This window comes from Corvus hawaiiensis, chromosome 7 (genome assembly GCF_020740725.1).
Source record: "Corvus hawaiiensis isolate bCorHaw1 chromosome 7, bCorHaw1.pri.cur, whole genome shotgun sequence".
Lineage (NCBI taxonomy): Eukaryota > Metazoa > Chordata > Aves > Passeriformes > Corvidae > Corvus > Corvus hawaiiensis.
Window position 1 is genome coordinate 38,849,528 of NC_063219.1, and position 13,710 is coordinate 38,863,237.

Below are 13,710 nucleotides of genomic sequence, written 5' to 3' on the forward strand. Positions count from 1 at the left end.
TCGTAATGGAGGAAAGGCAAGGAATAATGACGGCGCAATCAGCGATGGGCCAAAACACCCCTCAGAGGGGGAAAAAGCTGCAATTTTGGCTGAGTTCATAACAATAAAACCTCGTTTGCTCGAGGTGACGTTGGCAGGGCCGAGCTGTGGCGTCGCACAGAGCTCGTTTCGGGCGGATGCCGCGGGGTCGGGCCTCGGTGCCTAATCTAGCATGGCAAATGTGCGAGGTGATGTCCCAGAGGAACTGTCACAAATCCCGCCGGAGAGGCATCGGGAGAGCGGCAACACAATGGTGCAGATTGATGTCTGGCTTTATTAAAGCACAGTTTGGTGCAGGAGGGACAGACTCCCTCTTTCATGTCCCCATCAGCCTCTAATCAACGAGTTTCTTATCAATACTTTTGGCGTAAAAATACTGAATGCAGAACTGCTGGGAGATGGGGGAAAAAAACCCCCTCCTTTGGAGGTGCCCTTTTCACCAATTAGATTTTGAGATGTCACTAAGCTGGGTTTTAATTTGGCCTGAGCACGCTTGGTTAATTGGGTAGAGCTCATTTTGGTAATCAGGAGGAGCTTTGGTGCTCCTGCTTTGGTCTCCCCCCAATTATTCCCTGTAACAGTCTCCTTTCACAGCCAGAGCCAGATCCTGCCCGTTGGAAAACGATGGGATTGTTTGGAGATTTATTTTCCACACCATCCCAACGACCCTCCCTTGTAATTTTTTACTACTTGAAATATTTGTTGCTGCAGCACAAATCAACTGCTCCAGGAGTTTACCCAGGATAACCTTTGGCTCGGCGGCTGTTCCTTTGATCCTTTAAAAATACTGAGGATCCTCCCAGGTTGTCCCAATTTTCTTGACTTAACAAGAATTTAACCTTAAAAATTCATCCCATTCTGTTCAAATTGCTCTTTCTATGTACCTGCCAAGCTGGAACATGGACTAGGAAAGTATTTTCTTGACAGGTTTCATGTCTTGGTTGCAGCTTAGATAATTTTCCAGCTCTCGTCATAAACATGGAATACATTATCCTGCTTTTAAATTTCCCTTGTTTCTTTGGCATCGTTTTGGCTGCACTTTATTTGGTCACACTGCACAATTCTTTCCCTTTTTCCCAGTATCTGGGATGCTCTTGCTTGGCTTAAATCTAAGGAGGAAAGATGGTCCAGAATGATCCCAATCGCTGTTTCCACATGGAGCTTCACCAAAATTGAATTTCATTCATAGATTCTGTTCCTTGCGATTTCATTTTTCTTGTGCCCAGGAAAAATTCACCACCCTGCCCCCTTCCAGTGCTGTCACCAGCCCTGGACCAGCCTCCCCGTCCTGAAATTCCTTTTGTGGGTGATCCCCTTCCTCCTTCGGCCATGAGACTTTCCTGAGGAGCAGGAAGGAAAGTGTAATCCACAGCATCTCTGCCTTGGGAAGAGGAGCCCTTTCAGTTGTCCCAGTGAACCTAAAAGTTTATTTAGGGAATAATTTAACTGCCCTCCTCCCCTTGGCCACTGGAACTCAGTGACTGGGGGGTTTGTGTCTTATTAGCAGGAAAATCCCAGGATTTCTGTGCTCACGCATGGTTTCCTTATCCTGTCTGTGCGGAGCCGGGCTGTCTGGGGGCTCTCCATTTATTGAGGTCAGCCCATGTGCTGAGGAGCTTCCAGAATTCCCAAATGGAGCTAAATCCTGATTTTCCACATCCCCCTGGGCTTGCTGCCCTCGCTGCCTCTATTGCAGGCGGTGCAAAACCCCAAGAATAGGTCTTGAAATGATTTATTGGATCATCCATGTCCATTTTCCTGCTGATTCAGAGGCATTTGTGGTCATGGGTTTGAATATTTCACGTAATTTAAAGGAAGGAAAAGTGGTGTCCCACCACTTTCACCAGCTCAGCTTGACAATTAATTTCCAGAAATTATCTTTTCTTATATCGTGGCCTGGCTTAATTTTAAATTCCCTTTTTTTTCCCTGTCCCTAATGCCAAATACTGAGTGCCTTAGATATTCCAGGAGAATATATTTATTCCATCTCTGTTTTTCTGAAGCCAAACTATCCTGAGGGTGAATAGAAGTGACATTTTACCCCAGATCGTTAAAAGATGAGGGACCTAAGAAAAGTTTCGCTGGTGGGACTGAAGAGATGAGTGGTTCAGGTTGAAAACAGAAGCCAAGCACTGCCTGTAAAATAATCTTGGAATCACATCCTGTTACAGCTTAAACTGCATCCGAGGGAAGGCGGCGTGAGAGGGAACATATTGTCCCCCCCTTCACTTCCCCAGGTCCAGGGCTTTTAGCTCAATGAACTCCAGGCTTTGTAATTAGCAGCAAGGCGATTAGGTGGGCCACACTCCTGGGAGTAATTAGTGCACTAATTCTGTTTGATTGTTTAATTACTCTTGCTTACTGTAATTGAGGAGGGGTAGCGAACCCCTCTGCAAGAGCTCCAAGAGGTTCCTTGGATACAAGAGCTTGGCCACATCCCATTTTATGGGGAGGGGGACACACATTTACCCATTCCTGGGGTGAAACTGCCAAGAAAATCCCTTAAATGGCACACAGAAAAAACCTGGATTTGGAGGCAATTCCTAAGAATTCCAGGTTTTTTTCATAACCTTTTGACATGTGTGGTGGGAACCAAAAGAAATAAATAGAATAGACACAAAAAGGTTGAGCAGGATAAAGGAGAAGGGGGGGAAAAGGCAATTACAGCTGGTGAAGTTACCAACAGTCCCTGAGATTGTTGTCTGGGATCTGGCCCAGCTGCCAGACGGAAAACGTTCCGTCGTCATTCCCGTTTGTCGTTGGACAGCGATGACCCAGGCAGAGAGGCAGGTTTGGGTTTGGAAGCTGGAGGGAGATGAAAACTAATCCAAATATTGTCAATTCAGTCATGGAAAGTCCAACCTGTAGCTTTGTGTGACCTCGGAAGAAAGGCAGGAGGAAAATCTGCAGAGTTATTGGGGGAAGTTGTGTTGGGGTGGTACATGGGGAGGTATTCCTGGAGGGAAGAGTGTGCCTGCAGGAACAGCTCTTCCAGCCTCGTCAGGCTGCTCGGAGTTCCCATGGCTTCATTTCCCACTGAGGAATAATCATCCTAAGGCCGTGGAAGGATGGCCCAGCTGACCCCGCACAGCGGAATTCGCGGGAGCGAGCAGCTCGTGCTGAGGTCTCGGCGGTTTCTCATAGATGGCGCTGCCTGGCCATGCTGTGATCGCTGCTTTAGGGCTCAGAAAGTCTCCTGCCCGCTGGGAGGGAACTTTTCCTGGCTTATTTCACTCAAGGAAGGCTTGATTTAGGGCATTCTGGGATGGAGGCTCTTCCAAGGGGGAGAATAAAAGGAAATGTCAGGATGAAATTAGTAGGAACCTTGTAGGAACTTGGAGGTGTGGCCCAGACAGTGAGGAGGAGATGCAGGAGGAAGGTTGAGAAGGAGGTGTCAGCAGAATCATCAACCTCCTGTGAGACCAGACAGCTTCCCACTGCATTGGAAATCCAGGGAGAGCAGGGAAATTCTCTGCCTCCCATGGGAACAAGGTGGGGGACACAGAACACCACAACCTGTGCCATACTTGCATGAGGAGAACCACAGAAACAGCCGTGGATCAGGAATTCCTGCCTGCCTGGCTTTGGGGAAGTGTTTGTTTGGGAAGATTTGGTGTCTGACTCCTATTTTTTCCCCTTTTTTCCCCTCCTGGAATGGTGTTTTTACTGCAAACCTGCAGCTGGTGGTGGCCCAGGTCATGGATTTGGTCATGGTCAGCTGGCTGAGCTTGAGAGGGACAGGAGGGACAAAGCTATCCTTAAAAATAACCGTCCCCTCCATCAACACTTCTCCCCTAAAACCGGAGCTCTGATATCCGGCCTCCGCTCCAGCGCTTCCCGGGAGGATTGGGACCTTCCATTGTCCCCAGGGCTGGTGACAACGAGGATGAGATGTCACCTCCCTAATGAGACCTGACAAGTGGGCAACTGGGCTGCTGCTCGGGGCCTCGAATGGTTCATCTCCAAGGCAGCGTGGCAGGGCAAAGGGCAGGCCGGAGTAATCCCGCTGCGGAGCGGGAATGGGAACGCCTTCCCGCCTCTGAGGTGCTGCTGGAGCTGGGAAGATTGAGTTAACCAGGATTTCTGTGTCAGTGCCCAGGACCTTTCACCAACAGACAGCATGATCTAAATGCCATGTGACTGTGTCCCCCCCATTGCCACCGGCAGCGGATTCCGAGCGGGCCGTGCCAGCTTCCCTTAGGTTGGGACGAGGACTTGGCTCTGGGAGAGGAGCCGAGGGGATTTGAGGGAAAAAATATCTGCCTGTGCCCTGGATTTGCTCTGCCAGCAGAGGTTTAGCTCTGTAGGAGCTGAAACACCACCAGTAACTCCTGAAAATATAATTGTGTACAAAGTTTGGAGGTTTTGGCTGAAAGTCGTGGACTAAAAGGGGCTTGTGAGTGAAAGAAAAACCCTTTACACCCTTGGTGAAGCTTCTCAGGGCTTATAGAATTCCTGAAGAGAATCCATCATTGTAGAGAAATACAATTTTGTAGGATTTTGGGAACCAAACTAAAGTTTTTGTGAAATGTCTGCAGGTTTTAAGACAGTGCATCCATATCCATATATCTATATTTATATCACCTTCCTTATATTTTATTTTTATGTGAGTGCAACACCAGAGAAAATGAGTGTGCTGAACACTGAATTAATATCTAAATAATTTCAAATAGATCTAATTATTGAATATGAATTGAATTATTAACTATTGCATATTACCTTTATTCAAAGTATTCTTTCCACTTCTCTCTCTGTGAAATATCATCGTTACCTTAAACATCACCGAATATTTGCCCCCATCAATGACAGAACTATGTGCACCCCTGTGCTCCTACTCAAAATATTCATGGAATAGTAAATATTTGGGTTTCTGGCAGTGGATATTTCCATGCTTGCAGTAATTCCTGGTTTTCCCCTACCTGTGTGTATGGAATGAGCAGGTGGAACATGCCCAGGCTGACAAATGGTGACAGTAAGGGTGGCAGGTGTTTGCTCAGTAAGGACTTTCTACTCCCCTAAATTCCAGTTTAAAATATTGGCCCTGCTTGCCTTGCTCTGGATAATTTTCTAACGCAGAGGATTTAAAAATTTTAATGATTTGCCCATAGTGAAACCTGTTTCAAACAGAAAATCAAGGTGGGGGAGTGAATTCTCTCTGTTCATTCACGGTTTCTTGCAACTCATTAGAAGTTGGCAATTAAGGTCTTTGCAATTACAAGAGGAATGATGTGAACATTTTTAGGGAGCAGCTGGAGGATTTCAGCCACTTTTCTGAATCTGGTGCCTGAGTGCTGCCACACAGGATTTGGAGAGGGGCTGGACGAGCAGTTGGTCCCACAAAAGGGACACTGGGGAAAGCAACGTCCTCAGCTGGGAGGTTTTGATCAGCTCTGCAAAAACAAAAGCTTTTTGTGCTTCTGATGAGCAAACCCAGCAAATTTTTGTCTCTTTGGGAGGAATTCCTGCCGTTATTTCAACCTTGCTGTGTTGTAACTTAAAATATTGCTATAATGGTTGGATTTGATGATATTGGAGGTCTTTTCCAACCTTAATGATTCCAGGATTGTTTTTTCTTTATGTTGATAACTTGTTAATAACAGGCTGCTGATGAGAGTTGGTGCTGAGCTGCGACGAGCGCCTCCTTTTGGGATGTGAATCCTCATTTTTTGGTCCTCTAGCTCAGGATCAAATCCTCATTTTTTGCTCCTGACGGTCTCACTGCAAACTGCTAATGTCTTGAAATGAAGAGTGGGGTTTGTAAAACCTTCTCTGGCGTGGTTTGGGATAAAAAAAATTCCCAAATTCTCCCTCCACATCCCACATGGACCCATTTCTTTCATCTTCCACGTGGTTGGGAGAGGTTTATTTTACTTCCTGTCTGCTTCTAATCAGGATTTTGTTCTCCCCTGGTTGAGAGGGATCTATGGAGTAAATCCAATGGAAATTGGCATTTGCCTCTTCATGAGGTTAAACCAACAAAGTTTGAAGCAGTGGGCTGTGTGTTATCTTTTTTCCCTCGTTGTTTTTATGGATTTCTCTGTGTTTTAATAAAAAAGCTGTTTGCAGATAACAGCAGGGACAATGACAACCTTTGTGCTGCTGCTCCGGGGTGGATTTCTGCTGTGGGACCAACATTTGGAGGTGACATCCCCAGCCCTGCCACATCTTTCCTGAGGAAAAAAAAACCCAAACAAAAATATTTATTAAATAATAACCGCCACATATTCAAAGCTGCTTAGGAAATATGTGGGTGTTGCAGATCTCTTGGTCCATCTGGGTGGAAAAAACTCATCCCAACCCTGTGTGTTCTGGATGGATTCCAAAGGAAACCGTCGGCTCCTGCCTGGCTCTGCAGCGCATCCTTTCAGGATTTTCCCATCCCGTTCGATTTTTGAGGCACTTCCATCATTTTTAAGGGTTTCTAAAAATCTGTTTAATGGTTTATTGGCCTTGTCTGCCCCTGGATGGCTCCCTACAGCCTGGGTGCAGGGATTGGGATGCTCCTGAAAGGTGCTGGTTTTGGGATGGTCTCAGGAATGGTACCACAGTGGTTGTTTGGTTCCGCTTCGAGTAGCTCCCATCAGTCAGGGACATGGAAGAATACACTGAACTGTTTATTAATGGCATCACAAAGGGAATAAATCCCTTTGGAGCATGGATGAGGAAAATCCAATGGTCACTTTGTTTGCAGCTCTGAGATGGAGGCTTTTCCAAGAGGAAATGCCAACATAAGATCAGTAGGAACCTCGTAGGATGGTGGAGATGTGGCCCCAGGCAGTGAGGAGGAGTCAGGAGGAAGGTGGAGAGGAGGTGTCAGCAGAACCATCAACCTCCTGTAGCACCAGGCAACTTCCCACTGCACTGGAAATCCAGGGAGATCCTTTGTCCAAGTCTTTTCCAGGGCTGTTGATGCCAAAATAACCCCAGCAATGGGAGGCTCCGGGGTTGGGTAGTGGGGACGAGGTGGTGGCCAGGTCTTTGTGGGTTTGCTCTGCTCATCCCTGCTCTCTGCCATTTCCTCATGGAAAGAGGGATTGGGCACTGGAATGGGCAGCCCAGGGAGGTGGTGGAGTCACGGTCCCTGGAGGTTGTTAAGGAAAGCCTGGATGTGGCACTCGCTGCCGTGGTTTGGGTGACAGGGTGGTGTTGGTCATGGGTTGGACTCGATGATCTCAGAGGTCTTTTCCAGCCTGGTTAATTTTGGGATTCTGTGCCTCTGCCCAGGTGGGGATCTTCAGCCGCCGCATGAGCAGGTCCTGGCCGGGCCATGGCCTGGCCACCGGGGCTGCTCCTGCTGCTCCTGCTCCTGTCCGGCCGCGCGCCGGCCGCGCGGAGCCGCGACTTCACCGCCAAGGACATCGTCTACCTCCACCCCTCCAGTAAGTGACCTCCACCCTGGGACAGGGACGAGGGAAACAGCAGCCAGTGCTGTGGGGTGCTCTGAGTAGCCCAGAGCTGTTCCAGAGCATCCCAAGCCTTGAGCTTCTGGATTTGCACTGAGGTTCTCCCAGGAGCCCAACCCCAGAGCCATTTCCAGTTATGGTTTCTGTGATCCTCAGAGGCCACTGGAATATTTTCCAGTATGGCACTGGGGTGCTGCATTTCTCTGTACCAAATTTCATCTTGTCACATATTTCCTTCATTTTTCCCACTTGTTCTTGAGCCGTGGCTCTGTTTGTTTGCTTTTAGCTCTGCCTCTAACCTGGTTTTACATGGAATCGTGGAATGGTTTGGGTTGGGAGGCACCTGGTTTGTACAGTCCCCACTCCCACAGGGCCAAGTTGATGTGGGAGAAACCCCAAGTTTTTGTGGGAGGTGACCCTGCCCATGGCAGAGGGTGGGGCAAGATGGGCTTTAAGGTCCCTCCCAACCCAACCCATTCCAGGATTCTGTGTAAACCAGACCCAAAAGAGTTTAAAGGACTCATAGGGTTACAGGCAGCACCGACAGCTCTGGCCTTGTCCTGGAGCGATGGAGTTGTGCATCTTTAGATCTTCCCTGGACTCTCACCGGTCTGTTCTCTTTATCAGACACAAACTTAGTGAATTCCATGAGAACAAGGTGCCTGTGGAGCTGTCCCTGCCTTCTCTCCCCACAGAAAACTCACTGCTTCACTGGCTGGAAAATTTGCATTCTGTGCAAGCAGGATGAAATTCCTGTTTTATTCCATAACCACGACCTGTCAGAGACCCAGGGTGAGAGGGATTAATTTAATCCATGTGTTGTCCCAGCCCCAGCCCCACCAGAGACGCTCCTGGGTGATTTCTTGGTCCTTAAAAACTGAAAGGAAACAAGCAGTGAAATCATCTTGCTTCACCTCTCCTTCCCAAACAGGATCCAGCCCAGAGCAAGGGGAGGAGGTGAGGAGGAGGAGGAGGAGGGAGGGTGAAGATGTGGCCCAGAGAGCTGTAGGGCTTCACTGATAAATGTGACCTGGTCACCATTTGGCTTCTGAGAAGGCAGCAGCACCTTGAGAATGGATTGAAAGTGCCACAGAAGTGCTGCCAGGAGAGCAATTAAGGAATTAGCCCTCATTTGGTGAGATAAATTAGGACAGAGGCTGCTGTTCAGGGCTGGAGGTTCAGCAAAGTGGTTTTGTTCCCTTTGGGGCCACGAGCCTGCCTTCAACAGGAGCAGCTCTTTCCCTGGTGGGACCATTCCCAGAGTGTTTAAATCCACCTGATATTTTGTTATCAGCACTGATAAAGCCGCAGGGTTGGATGCGAGCTCTGATTCCAGGAGAATGAGTATTCCTTGCTCCCATTAGCTCCCTTTGAAGTCAGCAGTGGCACTTTGGCTGGGTCAACACAGCTGGAACGAGTCCATGGGGACCTCAGTGTGCCTCTCCTGCTGTGGGTTTTACAAATCAGGACCAACCTGCTGAAGCCGACAGGAAAATCGGGAGAAATTTGGATCTAAAGAGAAGAACTGTTGCTGCTTTCTCCTGAAAAGCAGCACAGAACCAGATTAATTGGGTCATTTTAACTCCATATTATCCATTCCTTTTAACTCTGTATTATCTATTCTGACTCCATTATCTCTTCCTTTTAACTCCATGTTTTCCATTCCTTTCAGCCACGCCATATCCTCGTGGATTTAAGTGCTTCACCTGCGAAAAGGCCTCGGATAATTACGAGTGCAACCGCTGGGCTCCGGATGTTTACTGTCCCCGAGGTAACCAGCCCCCTCCCAGGGTTTCATCCCAACCCACCTATCCCTGCCAGGGGCCAGGCTGAGCCCTGTTATTCCCAAAAATGTGGAATATGGGATGCTGGTGGTTGCTTAAAGGAGTAATCCTTTAAGCTTTTCTGTCTCCTTGCAGTGGATGAAGTTGATGGCTTTGAACTATTCCCTGTTTTCCTCTGGCTCAGATGGGAATTAAATCAGGCTGATGTTGCTTTCCCAGAATCCCAGATTGGTTTGGGTTGGAAGAGACCTTAAAGCTCATCCCATTCCATGGGCAGGGACACCTTCCACTATCCCAGGCTGCTCCAAGCCCCAATGTCCAGCCTGGCCTTGGGCACTGCCAGGGATCCAGGGGCAGCCACAGCTTCTCTGGGAATTCCAGCCCAGGGCCTCCCCACCCTCATGGGGAAGGATTTTTAAGAGTTTTTTTTCTCTTACTGGTGAATACAGGACCAGTTCTGGCTGTGTTCACTTCCCTCCCCTCTGGCACAAATCCACATTCAGGGCAGCCACAGCTGGAATTTTGATATTTGCAGTGGTTTGATCTCATCATTCCCCTTGGAGCCTGAAGCTGGGAACAGCTCAGGGAATACAAACCCTCAAATCTCAGATCCAGGCACTGCTGAGATCCCCAGACCTTGCCCTCCTTCACCATTTCTCTTCCGAGACCCTCCCAAGACATTGAGATCATCCACAACCCTGATGAATCCCATTTAGTTGGATTATTTGGGGATTTTGCCTTCGGAAAAGATTTCTTTTGGAGGGAGGACGACCCCCCTGCGTCTGCAGCCTGTGGCAGGCCCGTTATCAGCCCCAGAATTTGCTTCCTTTGAGCTACAACCAACAACAATAAAAGCCACCGGGCTGGCTGGCACGGGATGAGACCGACATTCCCGGATATTCCTTGTTTTGCCAGGAGAAAGGGGTGTGGATTTTATTCCTCGTTGTGGATTTAGCACTTGGCCTTGCAGGAGGTGACAGCCATCCATCGGTTTCCCCATGCCAGGAAAATCCATCGCTCCGAGATGATTCCACAACAAAAGAAAGAAAGGAATAAAGAATAAAACAGCCTTAGAAGAGTTATGGGGTGTTGGGAACTTTATTTATTCCATGTGGGATCTGTCAGGGAGAGCTCTGGTGCCAGAGCAGGAGACATAAAGCCCAGATTTCCTGGGAATGGCACTTCCAGCAGAATCCTGGGAGCTTCTGCACAGAGAGCGCTCCCTCTGGCATAAACCTGAGCTTTAGGGTGGGAAAAGCTGGAAAACACATGGAAATCTCCTTTTTCCTCCTTTTTCCCCTCTGGGAAAGCAATCATTTTATTACTAACAAGCTGGATTAATTAGAAACAAGGTAGAATGTAGAAAATAAATACACAGTGGTGTTCCACGTGTGGAAAATCCAATGTTTTCCTCTCTGAGAGCTTGGAGGAAGCACCTTCAGCTTCCCTCTAGGGAATAAGGCAGGGAATAAAATCCAGATTCCTTATAGGATTCCTTATAAATCCTCATTCCATTTGTCAGTCGTTCTGCTGTGGATTTTTTGGGGTGATTTACAGATGTCAGTGAGGAGTAGCTTAAAGGAGGAGGAAAAAGAGAGAGGATGGGGTGACTTGGGGAAGTGGTGGGAATTCAGGGACACATTCCATGGTTTGGCCTGAGGAATAAATTAACGGATCAAAATGTTCCTCTAGGGTGAAAAAATGATTTATAATATTATTTTAAAGTATTTTTATTGTATATTATATAATCTTTTTCCACCTATACACATGAAATAAATAGGGATTGGGAATATTCCCTTTTTTTTTAAAGATAATGCCAATTAAACTCTGAGTGTACAAGATCTGGGGTGTTTATCCAAACTTCCCTCTGTAAGTGGATGATCCCATGGGTGGGAATTGTTTTGTCTGTAACACAGACCCACATTTGGGAATAAATCCCAGTATTCCAGAGCAGTTTGAATCCTTGGGATCACACCAGAGCCTGGGGTTGAACACAGGTGAGCATTCAGTGTCATTATACAGAAACACATCAAAAATTCTTATTTTTTTAAAAATTCCTGCGATTTCTTTCTTATTTCTTCCTGCTGGTGGACTCTCAGGAAACGGGAATTGGGCAGATAAAGATTCTCCCATGGCTTTTTAGGGACAAAGTACCACTTCAGCCAGCAGATGACATACAACAAATACCTCAAAAATTGGTATTTAAAAAAAAACCAAAACAAACCAGGACTCCTTTCCTATTTTCTCCTGCTGGTAGACTGCCAGTAAAGCGGAATGAGGCTTTTCCATGGCTTTTTAGGGACGAGGTACTGCTTCAGCCAGCACATGATGAAGGCCAGCGGGGAGAGCGTCTCTGTCACCAAGCGCTGCGTGCCCCTGGAGGAGTGTCTGAGCACGGGCTGCACCTACATAAAGCACGAGGAGTACAAGGTAGGGAGAAAGTGGGGGTAAAAGATGCAAATCTGGGTCATTGGAACTTATCTGGTAAATCCAGGATGTGTAAATGTGTGTAAAACTTCATAGAATTGGAGTTTCTCGAGAAAATATGGTCGGTGTGAGTCTATCTAAAATAGAAAAGTTTATATAATTGGAGTTTATGTGTAAATCTGTATGAAATGTTATGTATATAAATATAAAATTGTAAATAATTATAGGGTTTATGAGTATAATATGTATATGTAAATATAAAATATATAAAAATATTCTATACTATATATTGTATACAGTATATATAGGATATAATATTTAGTTAGCATTATATAACTATTATGCTATAGCATAATAGATAGAATATATTCTGCAATATATTTTTATACTATATATACAATATATAATATTACAATGTATGTATAATGTATAAATTATATATACAATACTATATATCTAATATATTGTAATATTTTATATATAATACAATCTATAATAATATAGAATATATATTAGATCTATATAGTATATAGTCTATAATGTGTGATATATATTTATTATGTAATGAATATGATATATAGCTAATATCTACAGTATATTAGATACAATATTGTATAAAATATATACATATAAATAGGATAAAATACATAACAATATATAACACTACATAATGATATCAAAATACAATATACAAAATTGAACGACATATTCTATAAAATATCAAATAATGTTATTTAAATTATATAATATATAGGAATATTACATAAAATCTATAATATAAGAGATATAAAATACGAGAGGTTTAGCATAGTATATAATATATAATTTTTAATATATATTATATATATTGTGTATGATATATACTATGTATCATACACAATATATTTAATGTATCTACAATATATTGTAGGTACAATAAAACACATAATATATAACAATATATAATAGTATAGGATATATATTAGACATCATATATTGTATATAATGTACATGATATAGAGAGAATATACTGTATATTATATATTATATAGAATGTATTATCTATATCTTGTATATCTATATATAAAGTGTATTACATATAATACGTATTATAAAGTATATAAAAATATACTATACAATGTATTTTATAGATGCACAATAAATACAGCAAATTAGATGTAATATATAATATAGAATGATATAGAATTCATATAGAATGATATAGAATTCATATAGAATAATGTATTATATCTAGCATACATACTTTATATAACGTGTATATTATATAATACCTAAAATATATGACACATCATAGATATAATATTTAGAATATAAATTATAATTTATGGAATAATTGGACTGTGCCAGAAGTGTGACTGGGCCAGTGGGTTTCACTTGGGAATGGTAAAAAAGCAGGGAAAAAAGGAAGGGGGAGGAAAAAAAGGGAGAAAAAAAATTGTTCTCCCAACCGATGGATTTAAAAAAAAGGTAGGAGGAGAGGGAGAAAAGGAGGGAAAAATCACAGTGGGCAGCTTTGCCAACGTAGCGCTGTTTTCCCTGTGCTTCCTCCCTGGAACGGCGGCGTTCCCTGCTCCCAGGTGTGCACGTCGTGCTGCGAGGGCAGCATCTGCAACCTGCCCCTGCCGCGGAACGCCTCGGACGCCGTGTTCGCCACGCTGGCCCCGCTCAGCGGGACACCGCGCCCGGCCCCGCCCGGCCTGGGGACACCGCTGGGGCTGAGCCTGGCGCTGCTGGCACAGCGCTGCCTCTCGGCCACAGGACAGGGACAGTGAGAGGGACGGGGATGGGGACAGGGACAAGTGAGAGGGACGGGGACGGGGATGGGGGACAGTGAGAGGGACGGGGATGGGGACAGGGATGGGGATGGGACAGGGATTGGGGACAGGGACAAGTGAGAGGGACAGGGACAAGTGAGAGGGACGGGGATGGGGACAAGGACAAGTGAGAGGGACAGGGATGGGGATGGGACAGTGAGAGGGACAGGGATGGGGACAGTGCCAGGGACTGGACAGGGACAATGAGAGGGATGGGGACGGGACAGGGATGGGGACAGGGAC

General features: G+C 45.5%; 1 protein-coding gene across 4 annotated transcripts in view; it reads left to right on the plus strand.

The window, feature by feature from the left end:
• LYPD6 (LY6/PLAUR domain containing 6) overlaps nucleotides 1-13,463 on the plus strand; it is a 32,019-nt gene extending 18,556 nt beyond the window's left edge. For all 4 annotated transcript variants that reach the window (XM_048309005.1, XM_048309003.1, XM_048309004.1 and 1 more), the window contains 4 exons: nucleotides 7,264-7,418; nucleotides 9,115-9,213; nucleotides 11,526-11,656; nucleotides 13,231-13,463. In XM_048309005.1, the coding sequence (XP_048164962.1) occupies nucleotides 7,307-7,418; nucleotides 9,115-9,213; nucleotides 11,526-11,656; nucleotides 13,231-13,425 (537 nt within the window). In that variant the 5' untranslated portion in view covers nucleotides 7,264-7,306 and the 3' untranslated portion in view covers nucleotides 13,426-13,463. The remainder of the gene's footprint in view (nucleotides 1-7,263; nucleotides 7,419-9,114; nucleotides 9,214-11,525; nucleotides 11,657-13,230) is intronic.
• Nucleotides 13,464-13,710: the final 247 nt, after the last annotated feature.